Here is a 13349-nt window from a genome sequence, read left to right as displayed (position 1 = left end):
ACCTTTTCATATGACGTAGAAAAAAGGTTTGGCACTCAGTCAATGCACACTGTGATCCCCCGAATGGGCACCAATTTTAGTTGCTACCAATATATAACATGCTCTTTGTGAAACTTTGAGATATTCGCAACCATGATCAAAGGGCGTGTATCTGTACAATTTAAAGATTGGATCCACAAGAAACATTAACTTGAAAATATATGCCATTACTTTGCACCCTAGTCGATGTAGAATGCCATATCCCTGATTCCATTTTTAAAGGTCACACATCGTGAAATTTTTTAATCAAAGGGGACAGACAGGTCAATGAACATAATATGGCAAATTGGACATAGGTAGTGAAGTAGTTGAATGCAAGCTCTGTACAGCTTCCAGTTGCGCACTTTATTTTTACTTTTTACTTTTTCAGGCTAGAGCCGGCAAGGGGAAAAGAGCCTCGAGCTGCTGTCAAGCAGGCGGGGGCAGGAAGTAAGTTTCCCCCTCAGGGAAGTAAAAAGTCTTTTCGTGCCATGCTCTGTTATTCCAGTCGCACACCCTCAGGGATGACTGACCCCAAAACAATTCTGAGCATGCTTCTCATGAAGTAGCAATCCAACACCTTTACTTGAGAAAAGCCTCTCTGCACAAACTCCCATGTGACTGGAATCCAATTCCCTCCCATTAAGGATTGAGCTGCCTGTGCTCCCCTCTTCTATGCATGGTGACTCCAGAAAAACATAGAAGATAAAATAAGAATCTAATGAGTGGCCACCATTACATGAGAGATCTCTGAAAGTAGAACACCAACTAAGATTGAGCTCTTTGTCAAGTAACAGATGCCTTCAGAAATCTCAAACTCTTCCAGACCTCCTTTGAAAATGTTCAAAGGAGAGGGGGGCCAAGAAAAACTGACTAAAGCAAAGCCAGCTTCCGATGTGGCCTTGGCAAGCAATGAACCACACATGAAATACTAGTGGCAGAAATGAAATGTTATATTAATGTCTTCAGAAGGCCAGAATGACCTATGCGACCAGAAAGTTACAATGTGGTGGATCTGATAAAAAGTGAAGAGTAACAAAAATGACAAAATAAAATGACAGAATAAAATGCTATGGAATCCGAAACAGCTAGGTGTGATCTATGCAGCTAGGTGGGATAGCTAAATCACAGATCACAAAAGATCCAGCATCGGTCGTTGGCGGATCTCATCAATTTCCTCCATGGTCAATAGCCTGACCAAGCGTCGTGCATGTCGGGCCAGAGTGATCCGAATCCTGTGATGCAGCCTCCGTCGATGTTGTGTAGTCCTCCACAGTCGTGGGCGTCTGGATCTCCCTAGCTCGGTCGATCAGTGTGCCTCTGAGGCGGCAAGCTCTCCTGTGGTAGTAGCTCCTCCGGGTGTCCAGTGTCTGCTCTAAAGAAGTCTGTGATCCGTCTCTGAGACTGGCTGGCCTCTCCCCTCATCAGGCTCTCTCTGTGTCTGTGCAGCTCGAGCAAAAACAGACCCAAGCATCTCTGATCCTTGTACCGCATGACTTTGGAGAGTGGTCTGAAGCCCTCTCTTAACAAGCAGTGGAAGCGGCCGCGTATCTCGTAGTAGACGGGGCAGTGGCATGTGTAGTGCAGAGAGATCTTCACATCGATATCAAGCCCAATGCCTCTGACCGAACTATAACGCTCACGTGATTACAAGTGGAACACATGGGGGATGCTCATCAAGCAAAAACATTAGCCAGCCCTTAATTATGATACATCTAGTCACGTGAAGAACCAAAGCAGAAAATAGGTATTTTTAACAGATTCAAGGGAGCCAGGTCAATCCCTATGGGAGATTGATTGTGAAGGCTGTATTCACTGGCTGAATGCACAACAAAACTTCCACAAACTTCTTTCTGGATGCAACCAGTAATATTACCATGGTCCAGAAACTTACAGATCCTCCTCCTCAGCTGTAGAATTCTCAGAAGCCAATGGATTTACTTGATGAAATGGCATTTAAGAAGTAGCAGCTTGAGTTCCCTGAAACTCTCTTTCATTTGGCATAACCATGTGTCACACATCACTCCTAAACTTTGTGCACTTAGTTCAGTCGGGCATAGCTCTTAATGAAGGTACAATCTCCACCCCATGGGCCTTTATTTCATTGTTCCTTCAACCACTGGGGCTACTTAACCCAGTGCCTTAGTAGCCGCCTTCAATCGGGATACACAGCTAACGTCCTTGTCAAAGCTTATCTAGAACCTGAGCCAAAATAATGTTTAAACATCCTGCTGCTTTGTGACAACCCTGTGCACTACTAGCCACACTGGGATTCATATTTTATGTATCCATGTCAATGCTTATCTGCTGCCCCAGCCCAAGTAAACATGGTGCTGCTCTGTCACAAGGCTGCACCATCTAAACCATGCCCAAACGTTCAACTCTAGTTTCAATGCTGTTTATACTTGAACAGTGTCATATCAGATGACACAGCTTTCTGTTCTGATCTCCTTTACATCTTCTCTGGAGACTGGAATGAGTGTTGATAGCACTTTGTCACCACACACTACTAAAGAAAAGGTAGCCTAAACTTTCAATCTGCATGTTACTGTGTTCAACTTGAACGTGTTTCGCTTCTTAATAAACAATTACATACCAACCCCAGAACAGACTGCCAGATCTAAGCTACCCCTTCCTAGTATTCACACACTCCTGCCAGCACTGTCGCAAACCGGGGGGGGTAAAACTCCAATTTCTAGAAAGAGCTTTCAACATTATCTGAGATGATCACAAATTCTGTGTTAAAGATGATTGGTTTCCAAAAAGCACCAATATACCTGAGATCCATACACCTCTGCAAGACACAAAAGACGATTTCATCATTCAGTAATATTGACATGTTAATCTACTGATCGTTTCCCCAAAGCTAATATTTGAGATTTGTGCTTACCAGCTGTGTCGAAGAAATTAATACCCACATCCACGCTAGCATTGAAGGCAGCCCTGGCATCCTCTATGTTCCTATCTTTAAACAAAATCATTCTTGACTAAGCACCACAACAACATAAAATGGGAAAAAGCAAATAAATATGGACAGCTTCAAGTAGGGAATTTTCCCTCATTCACAAACCATACATGTCCACACACAATGCCCCTTTGCTACTACTTGTAACAAAGGTCATGCACCAACCATACATGTCCACACACAAGGCCCCTTTGCTACTACTTGTAACAAAGGTCATGCACCAAGTAACAAGGGCATGCAGAACTCATAATCCATAACTTTACCTGTATAGCTTATTCGAATCACTCAACCGCTAACGAATCTGCCTTGCATGGATGTACGAAAGTGAAAAGAAAACCTACCTCTTGATCCATGCTTTAATCTTTAGAATTTATGTTTCTGGTTGGCATCGAACACACAGGTAAATTTTGACATGATACTAGAAGCAAGCCTCAAGGACACAAGTACCGCCATCCATCCAAATGAAAGTGGTTTAATCTCTCCAAAAGGCAGCCACAAAGCCCACAAAAATGTTGAGTAAACTGTTGTCCACGTGTAAGATGATTCAAGTTGGCTAGATTGGAGGTCTTGATCACCTTAAGCCTTTGGGGGTCCAGACGGCTAAACACTTCGAGAAATCTTTCATTTGAACACGTGTGTGGTGACACTACTATGATGGATGACCTCGTGCATGATATCAAAGCCCTTTCTTGTCGTACGTCTTGGTGATGCCATTATGGGGTAGTGCAACTTTGGTCGTGCTCCTTGAACCTCCTCAGCTATTAGCTCAGGTCCTACGGTGCTGATATATGGAGGCTTGTAATCATCAGTGCAGCCCTAACTGCTGTGCCATGAGGTGGCTTTGAAGGAATTCAACTTGTGGCATCAAGGGTGGGTTCAGACTGGAAGGGTGGAAGAAAATAAGAATCTCATCGCTTTCAGGCGGAATAGAGCACACGTAGTTCATCCACCGCCCTGCTATTCACACAAGGCGGTAGCTGCCTGGCGTGCTTTGCTTGCATGTCGATTCCTCATAGGTTGCAGGAGACCCTTGTCAGGGTGGAAGTGGTGTGGGGGGGTCAGAAGAGAAAAAGCGTTTCTCTTCCTTAACGTGGCTGCCCCGTCAGCGACTTCCACCGCCCTATGTGAACGGGGCATCAAAAAGGCCGCTTGCTGATTGGTTAGCAGGATAATGCAGCGACTTCCGCCGCCCACTGTGAACCCGGCCTAAGTTTCGTGAGCTTGAAGCATTGTTAGCTCTAGTTGTCAAGTAGGTACAACTTGGGTAAGTTCGCATTAAGGGGGGATGTTAGGTGAAGTGTTGCTGTCACGTGACACATCCAACCCTATGTGTCCGTGGACAAGCTACACCATAACAGGGTTTCCGTCAAGTCCAGTCAAGTCTAGATTAGAAGTGATCTGGCACTTTTGTGAGTCTATTCGTAGACCGTGCATGCCCAATCACTTGGTATAGATGCATATCCTTTGGTTGCACATAGGATGATCATCAGTATCTCCATCAGAATCCATTAGAATCAGTTAGAGGATTTTTCCAGTGCATTTAGCCTATTTTCCCTATTTTTGACATTTTTCACTTATTAATTTAAGTGACTTCCCAACAAAAGTAGGTAGGGCAAATTGGGTAAGAAAATATATAAGCAAACCAAATCTAGCATTCTTTGGCAGATAAGCAAGGAGCACAACAGGCCCTCAGGCAGTAGGTACTCCCTCTCTCTCAGCAAGAACCCCTCAAGCACCATCAAGCCCTTGGCGTTTTCCACCCTCAGCACTAGCGTTTTTTGGTCATCGCCACATCCTCCCTAGCCCTGGCGTTTTTCAGCTTTGCTTCATCGCCAACAGTCCCAGACCCCTAGCGTTTTCACTAACGCTACAATAGCTGCCAGCGTTTGTGGATTTTCAGCCATCAGTGAAGTAGACAAGACAGCGTTTTCAGCCTTAGGAACAGCAGCAGATTCAGCCCTAGCCACTTGCAGAAGATCGCCATTTTCAGCCTTCAAAAACGCAGCCAAAACAGTCCCCGATTTTCAGCCATAGCGTTTTTATGGACAGTAGATAGAAGGTCACAGATTTCAGCCCTTAAGTCGTCAACGTCGTCACCGACATAGTCCCAAGTTGCATCAGTTCCATGCATCATCATTGTACCACTTTGTGCAATCAATCGTAGACCACTCTCGCCAACGAGAGTGGGGCCTTCGGAGGAGGGTTTTACAACGTCTCTGGTGTCGTATCATCTCTTCTCTCTTTCTCTCAGTCTCATACACGTGCACGCATAATATCCACTCACTTTGTTCGTGATCATAGCACTCTCCATAAAGAACGGAAGGCTCTCCCTTCCATAAGAACTAAAAAGGAACCTTGAGCAATATGGATCACTAATCTTGAGAAAATACAACATTCATTCCGCTGCACCTTACATTGGTATCAGAACTTTGGCAGTGTTCTGTATCACTCAAGGAAAGAACCACAAGAATCACAAGAATTTTTTTTTTTGCTTGTTGCGGTCGCACGAACCCAAGTTCGCTTGGGCGTGTCGATTCCTAATCGTGTGTTTTGAAGAGTGACAAGAATCCCAAGAAAGAAGGGCTTGTCCAGCCTCCCCTTGTGTCTCTTTTCACTCATTGAGAGCGGACCGTGCACTTAGCGGCCGGCCACTCGACGTGAGGTGGGAAAAAGCAACCTTGGTGTGAGCGCAAGGCCGCCAAGGGGTGCGCCCGCAGAAAGGAGTAGAACTCGGGTGAAGAGAAGATCCTTCTCAAACACGGTTTGCAAGCGAAAGAAAACCTGAAGAACCTGAAGAACCCAAGAACCCAAGACCCTCAAGAACCGAAGTTCCTCGTGAACTTAAGAACCAAAGATCCTAGTGCATGGTCGTCACCCGAAGCGGAATGGATACTTCGCATACAGGTGATGAGCATGAGAGAGGCGATGAAGAATTTTCCCCACCAGGAGATTTTTTCGACCTTCCCTCTTCGCCATCTACGCCACGAGTTGTACTAACTCCTATGGAGATGGTCAAGTCAATGATGGACATGATGCTGGCACAACAAGAAGCGACTCGCATTACTTTGGAACAAATTGAAAGAAATGCAATACAACAACAAGAAGCGAATCGAGTTGCGTTGGCACAACAAGAAACCAATCGCCTTGCTTTTGAACGCGAGCGTGATGAACGAAAAGCAGAAAGGGAGGCCGAGCGTGAAGCTCAAAGAGAGCTACGCACTCAAGAATTGCTTCGACAAGTGCTAGCCTCGAAGACCGAACCACCCAAAGATTGTGAGACTTCCTCAAGTGGTGCAAGCCACGATGCGGATTCCAACAACCAAGTCACCGAAAAGTTGACTTTCAGTAAGTATGATGGTAAGATGGATGCTACGGTTAGTCATTCTTGGTTGCATCAATTTAATGCTTATTTTGCGACAACTAAGAAAACAGGAAATAGCAAAGTTTTGACGGCAGCTATGTACCTTGTCGATGATGCCATCAATTGATACCACGCATGGCAAGAGGCACAGCTAGCCGCGCACCTAGAGGAAGCCGACGAATTCACGCCCCTCTCTTTTAGTTGGGCTGATTTCCAAGACAAGCTCAAGGCGCGGTTTATGCCACCTCAGTACGTTGCACGATTGAAGGAGGATTGGCGCAATCTCAAGCAACATGGTATGCCAGTCATGTCTTTTTCTAACCGTGTTTTGCAGCTAGGTACTCAATTACGCAAATCGGATGATGAGCGCAAAGAGGCTTTTCTCTTTGGGTTAGACGAATACATCAAGTTTGATGTCAAAGTCTTCGACCCAATCGATCTCAACAAGGCAGTAGCGATTGCTCTCGCACAGGAGATGAAGCACAACAAGGGAAAGCCTAAGGAGAACAAGACTTCCACAAGTACCTCGCAGACTTCTCAGAACCCTCAGAATGGTAACTCTTCTGACCAATCTTCCAACAGTCTCTCAGAAAAGAATTCTTCCAATGAATCTAAGGGTAAGGCTAACACAATTGCTAAACCTAAGCTTACTCCAGATGAAAAGGTAGCACAAGGAATTGGAGGAGGATACATCACGTCGGAAGAGCAAAGCACTTATTCTAAGGAAGGTCGTTGTTTTCATTGTCACATTAAGGGTCACATAAAAAGAACATGTCCTAAGCTTGAATCGAATGAATCTAAAGAATCCACAGAACCCACTTTCTCTGTCAATGCAATTAATGATAACACGAGTGTGCCCCAAGTTTCTCATGACCCTCCCATTGATGATTCTCTCATTAAATGTTATGGTCGTACGTCGGGGCAGCGTTTTGTCATATTGTTTGACCCAGGTAGTATGTATGATGTGATCAGTCCCTCTCTTATTGAGAGAGCCTGCCTCGAAGTTAGTCAGAGATCTCCTATCGAGGTCTCTGGTTTTCTTCCCGGTATGGACGCTCTCATCACGGAGGAGTGTCTTGATGTGTTGTTTGCAATTCAAAAAGCTGCCTTCACTAGAAGATTTGTTGTTTCTCCTCTCTCACGACGTGATATGATTTTAGGCATTCGATGGTTTCGTGATGCTAACCCTCTCATTGATTGCGAGGCTAATACTTTCACTCTCAATGCCAAAAGTGATTCTCCCATTGTCATTCATGGAGAGGACATCGTTCATTCTCCATCTCTCATTGCTAATATGCAGGACAAGATTGAAAGGATTCAGGAGAAGGAGAGACTCTCAGTCTCTTTTTCTCCAAAGCATGACACAGGATTTGCATGATTGTGAGCAACATGATGATTTCATTGACAATAATCAGCATGATGATTTGGATGATAATGATGAGCATGATGATTTGCATGATCAAGATGTGATTTCTCACGAGCATGATGATTTGCATGATCAAGATGTGATTTCTCACAAGCATGATGAGTTGCATGAAGATGATGTGATTGTTCACCAGGATAATGTGTTAATGGATGCTTTTTCTAGCGCAGCTAACCTCGTTGTAGATTCGATCAATCACGAAGAGCTGATCTTGGCTTTCGAGTCGAGGTCCAAAGAACCCCCACAGGACGATTCGATCATTCAAGAAGAACCGATCTTGACTTTTGAGCTTAGGTCCAAAGAACCCTCACAGGAAGTATTATGTGTTCGCATGATTGATACGCACGCATTGTTCGAGTGTTTCATTCGTGGTCGTTTCCTGTATTTTAGTCAGCGTCTTTACGTGATCCCTTTTCCTAGGCATGACATAATGTACGTTGAGCATGTTTCACCCATGAATGAGCACGAATGTATGCGGATTTTTCATGAAAAGCTGAAAAGTATGCATTCAAGGAAGTTACATTCCATGTCTCTTCCTTGGCATGACACATTCGTAGTAAGAGCACATGAAAGTATGAGCACCAAGCATGGGCATTTCCGTTGTGAATTGCCACAGTTCGTTGCTTTAGATCAAAAGAGAAAGATTGGATCTCATTGTTTGCGTGTGTGTGGTGAACGGTTTGGCGCTCCATCTCTTTGTTCATCTACATTGCATGCACAGTTTTTGAGGAAGACAAGATTTTTTCCACTCACTTTACATGAAATAGGTATGTTCATGTTTTTGTGTTGGAAGTGATTTCAGGAATTTTCAGCCATGGAGATTCTTGAAGAAGAAAGAAGCATGACTCTCGACGAAATTGAAGCATCGAAGGAAACTCAGAAGACTTTGTGTCGCTTTCGGCGCGGCCCACAGAAGCAAGCGTTGCAGACCTTTATGAAATTCAAGTACCGCACGACCCACACATGAAAGTGGGCCGGCGAAGAGTCCCTTCCAGGATTCCGGATGCTATTGGCGATCTCCCTCGACGCCATACAGTTCGGTACCAGTACCTCACTTTGAAAAGGAGGGGATGTCACGTGACACATCCAACCCTATGTGTCCGTGGACAAGCTACACCATGACAGGGTTTCCATCAAGTCCAGTCAAGTCTAGATTAGAAGTGATCTGGCACTTTTGTGAGTCTATTCGTAGACCGTGCATGCCCAATCACTTGGTATAGATGCATATCCTCTGGTTGCACACAGCATGATCATCAGTATCTCCATTAGAATCCATTAGAATTAGTTAGGGGATTTTTCCAGTGCATTTAGCCTATTTTCCCTATTTTTGACATTTTTCACTTATTACTTTAAGTGACTTCCCAACAAAAGTAGGAAGGGCAAATTGGGTAAGAAAATATATAAGCAAACCAAAGCTAGCATTCTTTGGCAGATAAGCAAGGAGCACAACAGGCCCTCAGGCAGCAGGTACTCCCTCTCTCTCAACAAGAACCCCTCAAGCACCATCAAGCCCTTGGCGTTTTCCACCCTCAGCACTAGCGTTTTTGGTCATCGCCACATCCTCCCTAGCCCTTGCGTTTTTCAGCTTTGCTTCATCGTCAACAGTCCCAGACCCCTAGCGTTTTCACTAACGCTACAATAGCTGCCAGCGTTTGTGGATTTTCAGCCATCAGTGAAGTAGACAAGGCAGCGTTTTCAGCCTTAGGAACAGCAGCAGATTCAGCCCTAGCCACTTGCAGAAGATCGCCATTTTCAGCCTTCAAAAATGCAGCCAAAACAGCATTTTCAGCAGCCCCAAAACAGTCCCCGATTATCAGCCATAGCGTTTTTATGGACAGCAGATAGGTCGCAGATTTCAGCCCTTAAGTCGTCAACGTCGTCACCGACATAGTCCCAAGTTGCATCAGTTCCATGCATCATCATTGTACCGCTTTGTGCAATCAATCGTAGACCACAACGAGAGTGGGGGCTTCGGAGGAGGGTTTTACAACGTCTTTGGTGTCATATCATCTCTTCTCTCTTTCTCTCAGTCTCATACACGTGCACGCACAATATCCACTCACTTTGTTCGTGATCATAGCACTCTCCATAAAGAACGGAAGGCTCTCCCTTCCATAAGAACTAAAAAGGAACCTTGAGCAATATGGATCACTAATCTTGAGAAAATACAACATTCATTCCGCTACACCTTACAGTTGCCAACACGGAAGACGACTCAAATTGCTAGTCCAGTTTTCTCCATCAACTTTCGTAGGATACTGTCATCCTCTTCAGAAATTTGGAATATTTAAGATCCTTTGATACTTCAAAAGTTGCTAAGCACAAGTGCTAACTTGCAGTTTCCGTGGAAGATGTGCAAGTTTTGGATCCTCCATTAGTGATTCTTCAAGTTGATCCTCTAGTTGATTCTTAGCTGATTTACCATTGTTTGAATCCCTAATGCCATTGAGTTCTTCATCCTTCAAGACTGTCGTTAGGATGGTTTCACATTCCTAATCGGATTCTCTGCCAGAATCCATGTCATGCGTTGCAAAAAGTCGGATTGAATCCTCCGTAGAAGAAAAATTGACTGAAGCTTTGATACCATTGGAACTCGCTTGGAACTACGGTAGTGGTAAACCCACAGTAAACGTCCGAACAGAATTGAAAAACTTTTAACAATTGAACTTGAAGTGAAGTCGCGATACACACTGGCCTAATTCCACTTCCAAACACTGGCCCCAAAGTCTGGCACCCTTTTCGATACTTCTTTTGTTATTAATAATCACAGAGTCTGTTGGGGAATCTGCTCTGTCAATGTGCAACCATTCACAGATCTGCCAGATTGATGCATCATCACTTGGTGACACTGTTTGTGTGTGTGTGTTTTGGGGTTGTTGGGGGGAGGAGGGGGGGGCGACTGGATGGACCTAGACTACTAATAGCATATATATACCTTCATAAGTTTAGAATAGTCTGAACTCCCGAATTATAGGAGGAAATAAAGCACTCATAAAACTATAAAAGCAAGGGACACAAGAAAAGAAAAGAAAAGAAAAAAAACAAACAAACTAAATCACTTTGTTTGCTGCGAAACAAAACTAGGTAAAACAAAACATTATTAACTTAAGAAAGTTTTTAGAAAAGGCATGCGTAAAATAAGTTGACGCAACTTACTTGGCTTAAAATAAGTACTCAACTTTAAGCAAAAAAGGATAAGACATCTTAAAAACTTAATCCTAGAAATCAAACTTCACACAACAACTTCTAAAGGAACACATTCTTAAGTCCTCACGTAAGCTAAATACGAAATCGAAAAATGAATACTACTACAAACCTACGAAGAGCAACTTGACAATATGTGATCTGAACTTCGCTGCTTGTCCAAACAGGAAGAATAAGATTATCACCTTTATCATGCATAGCTTGGACAACAGCTATGACATCCCTACTCACATTGTCAGTGCCCAAGAGTAGGTGCAGGTTTGTATAGAGGTCATTCATGCTTTGAACGTACTCTACAAAACCAACGAGCTAAGTTTCTATCACCCTCCGGAGGTGATGGGCATACTAATTGCATCTCTCATGAATATACTCCTCCCAACATATAGACTGCATCTTTTCCCCTAGTGGTAGAGCTGCATGTCCCCCCCACCCGCCCTCTTCCCCATGTATTACCCCCGTTGCCTCCAAGCGAACCCCACAGTTCTCCTTTGATGGATGCACAAAGGGCACCCACCATATGTACTTTCTATTTGTCTTATAGGCCAATTTCAGCCTTTAGTAGAAATTGAAGACCTCTCTCTCTCTCTCGTGGGTTTGAGTTCTCTCACTGTTTTTAGGATTTTATCATCACTTTTTTGCTGTTTTCAGGGTTTTGAAATTACTTTTTGGCTGTTTTTAGGGTTTTGTCACTGTTTTTTTGCTATTTTAAGGGTTTTGAAACTATTTTTGGCTGTTTTTTAGGGTTTAGTCACTGTTTCTTCTTGTTGTTTAGGATTTCAAATATGTGTTTTGTTGCTTTTTTGGGTTTAGAAGCTGATTTTCTCTGTTTTTAAGGGTTTCACAATCGTTTCTTACTGTTTTTTACGGGTTCTTGTATTTTTTGGTTGTTTTAGTCTCTCTCTCTCTCTCGACCCAGCTACATGGACACACATATGTCTCATGGTTTGCGTTGTGCCATTGGTCAGATACGCACATCCTCACATCAGCTCGAGATTGAGACCGGTAGATTCAGAGGGATACCAGCAGACAGCAGGATATGCCGATTATGCCAGAGAGAGCCAGAGACAGAGTTGCACTACATATGTCATTGCACAGTGTTCTATGAGATACGGGGGCGTTTCCACTGCTTATTCAGAGAGGGTTTTGGTCCTCTATCTAGGGTCATGAGTTATGAGGATCAGAGATGTCTTGGACTATATCTACTTGAGTTACACAGGTATAGAGACACTTTACTGGGGAGAGCTAGAGAGAGGCAGTCCCAGAGACACATTACAGATTTCTTTTCACTAGATATGGGACAGCCAGAGGAGCAGCCACCACTGCAGAGCTCGTCCCACACTCATTCGACCACTACTGGCACTCTCATCGACCGAGCATTGGAGCTACAGAGATACAGACGACCGCGACTGAGGAGAGGAGCTACACAGCATCGACGGAGACTACAACAGAAGATTCGAGCCATACTCTCTCGACATCCAGAGTGCAAATGAGGATGGATCCTCACCATTTCTTCCATCTTTGTTTCACACACTGTTACATCCAGTTTACCGGGTACCTATTGTATCAGCTGCTACACCCACGTAGTTTTAGATTGTAGTAGTAGTAGTAGTATTTTGTTCCACTTCTAGTTCTTTTCTAGTTCTTTTGTACCCAGACATGGTATTAGATTCACTATTTTGTAACTGATTGGTCTCATAGGTCATTTTGGCCTTTTGAAGACGTTAATATAACATTTCATTTCATTTCATTTCATTTCTCTCTCTCTCTCTCTCTCTCTCTCTATATATATATATATATATATATATATATATATATATATATATATATATATATATATATATATATATATCATGGTAGGACACACATTGGCACGGTTGTATGCATCCGTACTTGAGCATAGGCTGAGCAGTTGGGCAGAGACTATGGGCATACGGGCACCTGGACAGGGCAGTTTCAGAAGGGGTTTCTCCACACTTGATCATGTCTTTACACTCAGAGCTATCATTGAGGAGGGTCGAGCACATGGTAGACGGATATAATGCAGCTTTGTGGACTTCCGCAAAGATTTTGACACAGTACGGAGGGCCAGATTGATGCCCCGACTTATGGAATTGGGGTACCCACAGAGCTGATATGGGGGATTATGGCATTGTACAGTTCAATGATGGGTCATGTACGCACACCAGAGGGGATATCTGACATAGTTCACTCCACTATCGAAGTGAAACAGGGATGCCCATTATCCTCTACTTTATTTGGTATGTATGTTGATGAGGTCTCTGAGTATACTGACAGAGGAGGAGATAGAGGTGCTCAGCTTGCAGGGACATGGTTCCCTCTTTTATTGTATGCTGACGATATCGTGTTGATATCAGACT

General features: G+C 43.8%; 1 protein-coding gene across 1 annotated transcript in view; it reads right to left on the bottom strand.

The window, feature by feature from the left end:
* The window catches only part of LOC147436983 (NAD(P)-linked oxidoreductase superfamily protein), a 107758-nt gene that overhangs the window by 44471 nt on the left and 49938 nt on the right, over positions 1-13349 (bottom strand). The window contains exons 2-3 of the mRNA XM_086486387.1: positions 2909-2983; positions 2796-2812 (exon numbers count right to left, since the gene is read on the bottom strand). Of these exons, the coding sequence (XP_086342513.1) occupies positions 2796-2812; positions 2909-2983 (92 nt within the window). The remainder of the gene's footprint in view (positions 1-2795; positions 2813-2908; positions 2984-13349) is intronic.

Source organism: Adiantum capillus-veneris, chromosome 17 (genome assembly GCF_014529385.1).
Source record: "Adiantum capillus-veneris isolate H3 chromosome 17, ASM1452938v2, whole genome shotgun sequence".
Classification (NCBI taxonomy): Eukaryota; Viridiplantae; Streptophyta; class Polypodiopsida; order Polypodiales; family Pteridaceae; genus Adiantum; species Adiantum capillus-veneris.
This window is presented reverse-complemented; position numbering and strand designations above follow the sequence as displayed.